The sequence below is a fragment of the Pteropus vampyrus genome, unplaced genomic scaffold (genome assembly GCF_000151845.1).
Source record: "Pteropus vampyrus isolate Shadow unplaced genomic scaffold, Pvam_2.0 Scaffold323, whole genome shotgun sequence".
Classification (NCBI taxonomy): domain Eukaryota; kingdom Metazoa; phylum Chordata; class Mammalia; order Chiroptera; family Pteropodidae; genus Pteropus; species Pteropus vampyrus.
In genome coordinates, this window is record NW_011889104.1 from 1,343,544 (window position 1) to 1,355,099 (window position 11,556).

Genomic DNA, 11,556 nt, shown 5'->3' on the forward strand with positions numbered 1-11,556 from the left:
AGGTCCCTCCCAGGCCGGAAGTGAGGTGAGGTGGAAGGGGCGTTGCGGCTGGAGTGGAGATGTGTTCTTTCACTTGTCAAACCGTTTCTGGTGTTGAGGGTCCGGTGATAATCACGTCGTGGTGATTATGTGACTAATGGGAGAATGTGCTGGGTTCAGATGGGATCAGAGCTGGTGAGGAAGGTCACTGGCCATGAGACGATGACGGATAGAGGGAGGAGTCCAGACTGGCTTTGGATGCAGTGCCCATTGGGGTCCTCCTGAAGGAGAGATGTCTGAGCTGAGACTTGAGTAATGGGGACACGTAGGGCAGTGTGTCCAGGAGGAGTGAGGGTATGCGCCAGGCCCTGGGGCAGAAATGCCTGATGTTGAGGGGCAGGGAGAGAACAGGTATGGCTGCAGCAGAGTGACAGGCGGGGTCGGTGGGGTCAGGGCGCCAGGTGGGCAAGAGTAGTGGTGCAGGTTCCGTGGGCTCTGAGATGGAGTTTGGGTTGACAGTAATTACAATAGCATCATGCAAGACATTCAGCCAGAGGGTGACAGTCCCATTCATTCACTTATTGTGGTTTAAGACCTACTCTCGTGGAGGTGATAGACGGGATGGAGGGTGGGGATGAGAAGGAAATGTTTTGGAAATGGAGTTTGCAGGCCCTGTGTTGGGTTGAATGTCGAAGGGTAAAATGCGGCATCAGAGACACCTAAGTTTTGGCCATGCAGGGAGGTGGGTAGAATAACTGGACGTCATTAACTGAGTAGAGGGATGCTGGGGATAACGCCCCACTTGAGGGGTTGTGTTACGGATGGTTCCCATGTCTCTGGAGGTCTCATGTGGAATTTACTGACAAGTACTCTTTTTCTCTTAAACGCACGATATACACATGTGCAAATGTGCACACGTTGACACACCTCTGCCCACGATCCAGACACTTTCTCTCATGGCTCATTCATGTGATCCTCTGGATGCAAGTCCTTTGGGTTGTTAGACCCTTGGTGGCTTTTGGTGGCATCAACCTGTTGCATATGTTGACAGTTGATCACAGACCCCAACTCCCAACCTGCCCACCTTCGTCAAGCTGGGGCCCTTGCAGGGGTGGCTGTCACCGTCAGCTTTGCTCAGGGGTCCTTGGCTTCCTGCTGAAAGTCTGCATTTCTGTCCTTTTCTGGGGGTCCCCTCAGTCTCATGTGTGAGGGGAGTTCCAATTTGTTGTTTGAGTGTGGCCACTAGTGGCTGCCCTGTCCCCATGTCCTTTCTTTGCCGTCTCCAGACTGGGAGGTGGGACCTCATGCCTGCTCACCGCTGCCTTCTGAATGTGTGCTGGGCCGCCCTGCAAAGTGCGTGGCCCTCTTCGAGCTTCGAGACATTTGTTGGGGTGCATGAGCAACTCTGGACGATGCTGAGCCCCTGCCCCTCCCTTGGACATTCTCTCCTGTTTCAGGAGAAGAAGATCCTGGATCTGTACAACCAGAGTGAGCCCATGGAGCCCTTCCTTTTCTACCACGTGCAGACCAGCACTGCCTCTGTCTTCGAGTCCCTGGCTGGTCCCTAGCCTGTGCCAGCAGAGGCCAGCCCACTTCTGTCCCTTGAGACCTGGGGACCAAACACAATACCTCCTTTAACTTACACGTCAAGTCTGGAGCTTAGCCTGGAGGTGGCTGCTAGGCCAGGGGCCTTTGTCTCACATTTTCTAATTCCCAAAGTATTGTCATTTATGTTATCTCAGAGTCATCGCAGTCAGTGCAAGGCCCTGCTGTCACCTCGCTTTGTCACTGGAGAAGAGGCGAGGTCTACACAGCAGCCAGGGAATAAAATGTGGGCTTGGAAGCAAGAGGGGGTGATGCTAGGCCTCCCTCCCAAGCTGTCCATCTTGCGGACCACCCGTGCGAGGACGTTAGAGCCCCAAGACCATGGCTTTCTCCTGGGGGCAGATGGAAGGAACCCGGGGCTGTGCCTCACTTGGGGTCCGTGTGGCACAGCTGGCATGCGGCTTACCTTTGCTCCCGTTCTGCTTTGTTTTCTCTCCCATTTGGATTCCGTCTCCCATCCTCTTTATGCTGCCGGCACACCTTGGGGAGTGTCTATCTTCCCAAAGGGTAGAAGCTTTTAAAGAAGAATAATTCTTAATAATCATTAAACTTGTTTTGGGTCCTAATTCTAATGTGCAGACATAAAGCTTTTGCAGCACCAAAGCTGAAACAGACGTAAGATGAAATAGAAAACAAACCAGAGAACAAGGTCAGCGAGACTGGCGGCGGGAGCACTCGCTGTGGGTGCCCTGGGACTGGGGCTTAGTGGGGAGGGGGCTGCCAGCGGTGACGACAGGTAGGACAGCGGAAGACACTGCTGTAGGACCACCCCCTGTGCCATTCCCTGGCCTTGCTTCTCTCACGCGCTCTGGTCTTCTCTCTGAGGCATGCTCGTGCCCACGCTGCCTGTAAAGCTGCAGGCCAGGGCCTTCTCCTGGGAGCAGAGCCTGGCTCTCACCTGCTGCCCACCCCAGGTGATGGGTGCCTGCAAGTGAAACCAAGTGGCCAGCTGCGGGTGTGAACGCACAGAGACACCACTCAGGTCTGGTTCTGTGTGGGAGCTTTCTTCTTCTGACTGCCACCGCATGTGCAGAAAATTCTGTTTGTTCAAATAAAGTCTCCGAGACAGCACATTTCAAGTTAATTTTTGTGACATGTGGTATGATTTCCATCAGCTTGTGTTTGCTGAGGCTTGTCGTGTGACGTGACAGGTAATCTGTCCTGGAGATAGATGTCCTGTGTGCATGAGAAGAGTGTGTTCCTGCAGTGAGACTGGCAGAGAATATGGTGACTCTGGACCAGGAGTGGCAGAAGCCACAGGTCTCAGGAGGCCTGCCCTCCCTCAGCCCACCTCGTACCCGCTGAGAGCTTCTATCCTCGGGAACAGCACTGCCGGGTCATTTTGCAGCATAGAATCCAGTCATCGGCCCTGGGCAGTCTCTCCGTGTCTCTTTCTTAAACTCGGTGCTGATGACTAATTTCCTGCTAGTTGTTCCAAAGGCTGTGTGTGCACTCCTTTCCCAGGTGCTCAGACAAGTCACGGCCGTGCTGCCCTGGCCTCACCGATGCCCTGGCACTGGGACCAGCCCCGGCCCCCGCGAAGTGGAACCCCTTCCTTCGCCATGGGCACAAAACAACATTCTGATAATGTCTCTGTTCCAAGTGACAATGAGGCACAAAACCATGGCTTTCAACTGGGGGCCATTCTGCCCCCACCGGGCCCCTGCCAGCATCTGGAGATACTTTTGGTTGTCACGACCAGAGGCCAGGGCTGTGCTCCTGGAGTCTCATGGTTGGAGGCCAGGGATGCTGCTCAAATCCCAATGTGCAGGACGGCCCCGATGACAAAGGGTCAGTGTGCTCCCATGTCGGCAGCGCTGAGGCTGGAGAGAGCTGACATGAAACATCTGTGTTTTAACTCAGAACTCACAGCAAACATGTGGATGGTATTGGGCTTCTCCATTTCTAGGCCACAGGCTGTGATGAAACCAGTGTCCTCAAAGACCATACATCAGCAGGGCCTTCTTTTGAAGTTCACATTAGGAACCACTGAAGTTTGTTGCCCAAGGTCTCACCCTCATCTTCACATTCGAAGTATTTGGGGCCTGTAATTTTTGTTCCACAGGATGAAATAGAGGTCACCAGGCTGTAGCAACGGGGACAGTCAGGGTGTCAAGAATGTGGAACATTAAACAGCTGTGTGTCCCCTGGGCTCTTTCTTGTCCTTCAGGATGGACATCCAGGTCTCAGCCACCCAACAGGCCCAGGAAGCCCTTTCTGCTCCTTCACCACCAGGCGGCAGAGCTGGCCTGCCCAGGCTGCTCAGAGGGGGACTGTGCTCTTGCTCTCCCGGTTACCTGACACCACTGGCTTTGCACTCATGTGACATTTGTCCTTCAGGAGTAGGTTTCACACCCATGGAGTCAATCAACTGTGGATTGAAAAGATTCAGGAAAAAAATCCCAGAAAGTTCCAAAGAATGGAACTTTGCTGCATGCTGAGTGCAGGGCTGAACCTGCATGCAAAAAGCAATGCGTGGCTTACCCTGGGATCACCTGTGCAGACACAGGTTGTGCTCCACCTTCTGTACACGCTGTCTACATTGGGGACTTGGGCACCCATGGGTTTCAGTGTCCATGGGGGTCCTAAAGCTGACCCTGAGGATAGCAAGTGACCCTGTGGTGGCTTCAAGTCAGTGTGGAGTAGGATTCTCTTGTGTGAGTTTCCTGTAGTCGGGTTCTCGAAGTGCTTTAGAGGTGACTGTGGAAGGCAGGGAGCCTGTGCCACTTGCAGGTGAGGCCCCCTGGGGCCCTGACAGGTGCGGGTGCATCCTGGGCTCAGCATAGTCAGCGTCTTCCTCTCAAAGCAGCTGTGCCCTCTGCCCAGGCTCCCTCTATTCCTGAAACGTCACTCATTCCTCTGTGTGACCACCGACACCTGCGGGTGCCCAGGGAACCAGACTGAGTCCCACCTGGGGGCTTGGTCAATAAGACAGACAGGTGCCAGGCCTGTGGATGGTAAGGATCACACATTCATGCATGTGCGGCCCCACATGCAGATACCTATTTTATGAGGGGACGGTGGAGAGTGAGAGATTAAGCATGAATAGGCTCACTGAGAGGCTGGACTTCTTGCAAGTGCCTGGACGATGGGGATGCCTACACGGTCCGGGGAGCCCATCGCTGCAGAGCATCAGGCTCCTGTGAGGCCGGGCTGTGTGTGTGTGTGTGTGTGTGTGTGTGTGTGTGTGGCGTCAGATGACCTGGTGCAGCCAGAGCAGTGGTCCGGGCAGCACGGGGGCCATGGGACGTCAGCAGGCCCACTCACGGGGGCTGGTGTGGGCCACGGGCAGGCGGACGCGAAGCCACTGTAGAGTGACGGGGAGGTTGGGCTACATTTGCACCTCGACCGTGTGGCTGGTGGGCTTTTGGCTCTTGGGGCAGGAGTGGAGGCTGAGAGAACAGGGGCCATTGCAGAGCCCCCAGAGACAGAGTTGACGGTGGACTCCAGAGGGCAGAGCCGGACATGTGGCTGGCTGTGCATGCAGAGGCAGATGGGACTGGCAGGCACATTTAACTTTAGGGCTGGCCGACGACACTGGGCGTTGAGGGTGAGGGCTCCCTGTGTGATGCTGAGGCTCTGCCTGAAGTGGGCTTTGAGACCCCTCTCAGCCCACGAACCTCCCTCCTCTGGCGACACTCATACTGCGGGCTCCAGGCCTGCCACCGGGCACAGGCCTTTAGAGCTCAGCAGGAGCAGATGGGGTGCCAGGCCCTGAGTACACACCAATGGTGGCGAAGGAGGAACAGACCCGGCCTCCAACCCTGGACGTGACCCCGGGTGAGTCTCGTCGTCTCTCGGGGCCTCTGCTCTTTTACGTAAGACACACGGATGGCCCTGCAAGGGGTGGTGAGAGTTCCAAGGCCCACCCGGTCTGCCTCGGACACCTGTGTCGACACAGAACAAGCTCTCTGTGTAGGTTGTGTAAAGGCGTGGGGATTGTCCCATATCATATCTGAGTGGGGTGTGGCTCATGCCCCCAGTGAGTCAAGGAAGTCACACCTCTATCCCCAGGGTGCCCAGAAGGGAGGTCTCCTCCCTACGCATCTGGCCTTGTCTGTATTTCTTCACTGTTTCCTGCCACTTGACCCACCCTGGTTTCTCCAGGACCCTACACGACCATGCCCGTGTTGCCTCCCAGTCACCCATTGACACCTCATGGGACTTCTGTGCTGATCAGCTTTCTTGACACCGTGGACACACCCCGAACCAGAACCAGGAAACAATTCTCTTCCCCAGCTCCTTAAAAGGCCGGGAGCCCTGGCTGGCTTTATGGAGCTCTGCACGCCAGTGGAGCCTGACGCTGACCTGGAGACGGAAGCAACTCGGGACAAAGGTAGCCTCCGCGGCTTCTCTGTGCAGCGTGGCCTCTGGGCCAGGGGCCTGGGACCTGAGGCACAGGGCACCAGAGGGCCCTGAGGCAGGGAGAAAGGCTTACACCAGTTCTCAAGGGCACTGTGGTCTTCTTGGGGACTGTCCTGAGCCTCCCAGAGACTCAGAGCTAGACATCCCCAACAGTCGGATACTCAATGGGGCTTGTGGTTGTCCATGGGTTATCCATGAGAAGCCTGTTTGGGTGACAGGGAGTGTGTGTGGGGGGTCAGGGAGACGGGTTATTTAGGGTGCTGGAGCTTGAAATTGATGTAACTTGTGACTTACCAACTATGTGGACATAACACACTGTCCTTCTTGATCTAAACCCAGAGGCTCGCTGCCTGAAGGTGCCTGGGTTGGGGGCCTCTGGGACCTCCTGCAACCCCTGAAGTGATGGTGAGGGGGCGCCCCAAGGCCATCACAGCCCGGACAGCCAGGATGCCCAGCCAGGGCGAGTGGTAGCTTCTGTCTGGGGCCGTCTGGCGTGGAGCATTCTGGCCCATCCTTAGCCGAGCACAGGGCCGCAGGCAGCTTCCTCAGGAGAACCCTCACACAATTCTGGGGCGAGGGACAACAAGTAACATGTTTTCTCCTTTCTTTACAAAATCGGCTGCTGATGGTCCTTGCCACCGCCTGCTCTGCTTGTCTTCTTCATGGAAAGACCCGGAGCTGGCATGGCCACCACACAAAGTAAGTGGCGAGTGACAAACCAGCCTGGAATGTGTCCGTCTGGCCTCACCAAGGACCAGAGGCAACACGGACCTGTCTTTTGCTCAATTACAGGCACATTTGCTAAAGTACTCGGACTATGAAACCTATGCTTGAAAATTTCAGCGCCTTTAGCTCTTGTCTTATTGTGTGTATTTAGGATTGTTTATTTATTTTCATAGAGAGGGTAAAGAAAAAGACAGACGGCACACTGGTGACCCATTTAAGTATTTTTGGTTTTGTCAGTACTCCGAGACTATTAATCAGAAAAAGACAAGTGGCCATTGCTGCAGAAAGTCCCTGGGGGCCACTCAAGCCTCTCAGGTGCTTGGTTCCCCAGACCAATCCCTGCCTTTCCCATCAGAGCCTCTCTCAGACCAGTAAGCCTACCCTGGAACTTCAAACCAGGACTGCTGCCACCCTTATCCGCGGGGGACACGTGCCCAGATTCTGGGCCAACGCCTAGATGTGGACAGCACTGAACGCTCCCCTGTTCTCTCCTGCACTGTGGCCATTACTAAGTAGGATAAGGTGACTCGAACATAGGCACTGCGATACCATGACAGTTGATCTGATCACCCAGGTGGCTACCAAGTGACTGGCAGGCAGAGAGTGTCTACATGTGGAAAAGGGATGAGTCACATTCCGGGCAGGACAGAGCCGGACAGCATGAGATCTCACTACCTGTTCAGGATGCCGTGCAGCTTAGAGCTGTTCATTTCTGCTAGGCCACAGTTAATCGCGGGTGACAGACTGTGTGACTAGGGGTGGCGAGCCCTGGGCTCACCTGCACGCGGTGCTTGTCTGTCTCCCGGCAGGCATGAGCAAGCCAGGACTGTACCGCATTCGTGACCCCCTACAGATGGTGTGGGTCCTTCAGGGAAACGCTTTAGTCGCAGTTCCTGCCAACAGCAACGTCAAGCCTGGTGAGTGACAACTGCAGCCACTGTTGCCTCTTAAAGGGATGCTGGCCTCACTGGGATAGGGCTCGGCCTGCATGGGCCTGGCTATGGTCCCTCTGGCTTCTGGGCACCAGCTCAGTGTCCACAGGAAGGTGAGAAGGGTTGGGGTGGTTCTCTCCCGCCAAGGGAGCCATGCAGCTGGAGGGTGAGGATGGCAGAGGGCCACACCCAGAAGGACTGTCTGTCTAGCCAGCAGCCGACTGCCTCCTCGGAGCTTGCCTCTCCCTTTTATACTCCAGCCCCCACCCTCAGAGCCCAGCCCCTTCACCTCCCTCCCCCAGACCCACAGCCTGCAGTCTGGTGTCCTCACTGCCAGTCCTGGCAGAGTGTCCTTCCGCTTTCTCTGCAGAACACCCAGTGCGGGAAACCTGAGCTCGTCTTCAGTCATCCTCTAGCGCCCAAGGGACTGCAAGCTGGCCTCTACCAGTCAGGCATTTGTGCCCCCAGCCCAGATGTCTCCTCTGAACTTCCCCGTGTCCCATCAGTGTCCTCTTGGTCACCACTCATTAGTCTGTCCCAACTGCAGCCACAGGTCTGACCTCCCAGAGCTGCTGCTGGATGGTTCCACAATATCTCCACTGGCCGCACGCCATCTCCCTGCTGCCCGAGCTGGCAACAGAGGCGCACCCTCCATTTGTCCCTCTGTCTCACCAGCCCCTCGGCTGGGATGAGTCTGTGCGGAACAGCCTCATCTCATACCCTTCATCTCTCATGGGACTGCAGCCACCGCTCTGTCCCTCTGCCCCCGCTCCCCGCCCTCCACAGAGCACTACAAGTGACGCCTCACTGTGTGACCTGAAGGGTGTCATGCCCATGTGCTTCTGATGTGAGGGTGGGAGTGAGTGTCTCAGGCTCACAAGTCTTCCTGAAGCCTTGCATGTAACAGGCTCTTCCCCACCTGCTTTCACCTATGACACCCCACTAACCCCCCCTCGTCGTTTACCAGCTTTTTCTTAGCTTTTAAGTCCTGGACTGACTTCACCTCTGCAGAGAAGTCTTTCTCAGTTTTTCTATCTAAATTCAGTTTCTCTCCTACTGTCTCAGACCTTGGTCACTTCCGCTGATGCAGTTGATTGCGATTCGGGCCAGTTCTCTTCTTACATGTCTTTGTCTCATTTTCCATGAAGGCAGTGACAAATGTCCCTTGTCCTAAGCTAACTCCCCATGCCTACCCACTGAAAACTGGGCTGGCTCCTGGGCTGGCTTAGCCAGGAATTAAACCCAGCTGACAGTGACAGAAAGCCCACATCACCGGCACTCATGTAAAGTAATTTCTTCTTGTGTGGAAGAGGCCTGAGCAGGCGGCTGAGGCCAGTGCAGGGGCCGTGCTGCCTCTGCAATGCCAGGTCCCCTCAGCCCCACCCAAGAGCAGGAAGATTCGGAGGTGAGGCAGCGTCCTCCCAGCCACGTTGGGTCCCTTTGGAGAATGCCCTTAGAGACCTCCACGCACTTAGGCGCACAGCTCATGGGCACATGATCAAAGTCAGCTACAAGGCTGGTGGGGAATTTGGTTTTTATTTCTGGGAAGTGATGTGCCCTGGTGACACCTGGGTTCTTGTACTGAGGAAGAAAAAGGGTTTTGGCTCTCGATGGACCATGTCTACCATGTGGCTTATTGAGGAGCCTGCTGGGGGCCTGACTGGAAAGACGAGGCGAGGGGAGGCCAGGACTGGCCTCTCTGCTGCCTGGAGCTTGACGCCTGTTTCCGTCACCTGTTCCAGTTACCATGTGCTCGGTACCATGCCAACACATGACATCTGGCGAGAACAGCCATATATACCTGGGCGTTGAGAGCGGCGGCCTCTGCCTCTTCTGCATGGATATTCAGGGCCAGCCCACGCTGCAGCTGAAGGTGAGAAGTGCTGTGAGATGACTGTTTATCTCATTCGGTGTGTTGCTAAGTAAAAACAACTTGTTTTCAGTCCTGAGTTGTGAAGTGCCAGGAAGGAAATTTGACTTGGCTTGTCCCCAAGTCGACATATGCTCCCTTTGCAGTGGGTGTGACACTTGCCGTAAGGTGACAGCATCCTCCGCATGGCAGAGGTCACTCGTGAGAACGGTTCAGGAAGGCCAAGGACAGGTGGCCTCTCCACTCGCCATCCCTTTTAACTGTCTCCCAGAAACCCTTGGGGGGACGTGTGCTGCCAGCCCAGAGTCTGTGGGTTCCATGCCTGTGGCCCCTACACTGGAGGCAGCATGTGGTCACGAAGCTCATTCTTCTGCTGTGATGGGAGCTGCAATGGACAGATGCACGAGACTCACCTGCAGATGTGCCCAGCAGGAGGGCAGGGGACAGTGGCTGGTGCTGGGGCAGCAGGCACCAGCTTGAAGGACCAGAAGTGCCGGCTATGGGATCTGGGCACAGGGAGCCGACCCCTGCGTCCTGTCCTTCAGCTGTGCCCCTCCACTGGGGAAGGCAGCCACTGGTGGGTCAGTTTGGCACCGTCCTCCTGCTACCCGCTCCAACAGGCCTCTTTCCTGCTTACAGGAGAAGAATATCATGGAACTCTATAAGGATCCCCACGTGCAGAATCCCTTTCTTTTCCTGAGAGCCATGGAGGGTGCCACCTCCACCTTTGAGTCTGTCGCCTACCCCAGCTGGTTCATAGCTACCGCCTCTGTGGGGGGGCAGCCCATCACCCTCACCAAGGACAGGGGCAGAGACTACAACACCAACTTCTACTTTGAGCCCATGGGGTACAGCCGCCCACTGCGGGTACTGGGCCAGGGCCAGAAGATGAGCAGCAGAACCTCTGTCTGAGAATGTGGTCATCCCAGGAGGCCACTCACACTGACATCCATGGCTGCCTCATGCTCACCATCCAGTACCACCTCCAGACATGCGAGTGTGACACCCGACAACCGCTTCTTATTCTCTCTGCATCTTGTCCCGCCACCGCCCGCTGCCAAGCTTGTTTGGGATCACGCTTGAACCTCACTTTGCATCCTGTTAGCCTGCCTTTCCCTCCGGTCACTGCTGTGCTTCGAGCAGTTGTGGCCTGGCAAGATGCTGTCTCCATGGCACCAGCCACCTCTGTCTCTCTGCTCCAGGCCCCCTGGGACACCTGGGGAAGGACGTTTGAAGGGACCTGCTTGGCACTCAAACACACACAAACCTGGAAGTAAGAGGGAACCGCTCCGTGGGGACCCTGCACAGTGCGGGTGGGAGTGGTGGGAAAACGCCTCCCCCGATCATTCAGTCATGCAGGCTGTGCTGACATGCAGTCTACCTACATGGCCCTCGAGGGTCCCAGCAAGATGGAGTCAGCATCACAATGGCAGGGCTGAGCCTGGGGACATCTTGGTATCTCTCCTCCTTTCCTTGTCTCAGTTTCCCCAGACTCCACTTCTGTCCCCTGGGACCACTTCTCACCATCCTGCATGCAAACCCTTGTCTTGGGCTCTGTTCTCTGGTATAACCCCCAGGCTGAGATCGAGTCCACCAAAGCCAGCTCCTTTCTCCGGCTTTGCTCTCGTGCTTTTGTGAACCTGTCAAACATGTCTGCGCCCCGTGTACTCCACCTGCCATGTTTCTGACGCCCCCACCTGTCTGCAGTGTGCAGAGGCCTCTTACATCCCCAATGCAACGCAACAACTCATCTTCCTTGAGGCTCGTGGCACTTTGCCTTCTTATGTGATACAAGTCAGTGAGCAAAGCTGTGTTGCCATGAACCTCACTTATAGACACTGAAATTTGAATTTCATATAAATTTCACTGGCACAAAGTGTTATTTCTATTTAAAATTTATTTCACTCATTTAAAAAGGAAAAAAAAAATTCTTAGCTTATGGACTGCACAAAACCAGCTGGTGGGCCAGATTATGCTTATGGGGCAGTCTGCTGACTCCTGGTCTAAATTGACCTGAATATCTTAATCCCTCACTTTCCTCTAAGAAATAAAAAATTAATTTATTTAAAGCACACAAAA

General features: G+C 55.3%; 2 protein-coding genes across 2 annotated transcripts in view; both read left to right on the forward strand.

The window, feature by feature from the left end:
• IL37 (interleukin 37) overlaps positions 1 to 1,547 on the forward strand; it is a 10,394-nt gene extending 8,847 nt beyond the window's left edge. The window contains exon 4 of the mRNA XM_023521917.1: positions 1,437 to 1,547. Within this exon, the coding sequence (XP_023377685.1) occupies positions 1,437 to 1,547 (111 nt within the window). The remainder of the gene's footprint in view (positions 1 to 1,436) is intronic.
• Positions 1,548 to 6,599: 5,052 nt separating this feature from the next.
• On the forward strand, positions 6,600 to 10,766 carry LOC105303992 (interleukin-36 beta-like). Its single transcript, XM_023521935.1, has 4 exons — positions 6,600 to 6,648; positions 7,485 to 7,592; positions 9,350 to 9,480; positions 10,117 to 10,766. Exons 1-4 carry the CDS (start codon positions 6,633 to 6,635, stop codon positions 10,387 to 10,389), a joined length of 528 nt encoding a protein of 175 aa, XP_023377703.1. The 5' UTR covers positions 6,600 to 6,632; the 3' UTR covers positions 10,390 to 10,766.
• The last annotated feature ends 790 nt before the right edge of the window (positions 10,767 to 11,556 follow it).

Excerpts from the sequence above, each read along its gene's own strand:
- LOC105303992 (XM_023521935.1), top strand. Across the intron at positions 7,593-9,349 it reads CAACAGCAACGTCAAGCCTG|TTACCATGTGCTCGGTACCA; the intron begins GTGAGTGACAAC and ends CACCTGTTCCAG. Across the intron at positions 9,481-10,116 it reads AGCCCACGCTGCAGCTGAAG|GAGAAGAATATCATGGAACT; the intron begins GTGAGAAGTGCT and ends TCCTGCTTACAG.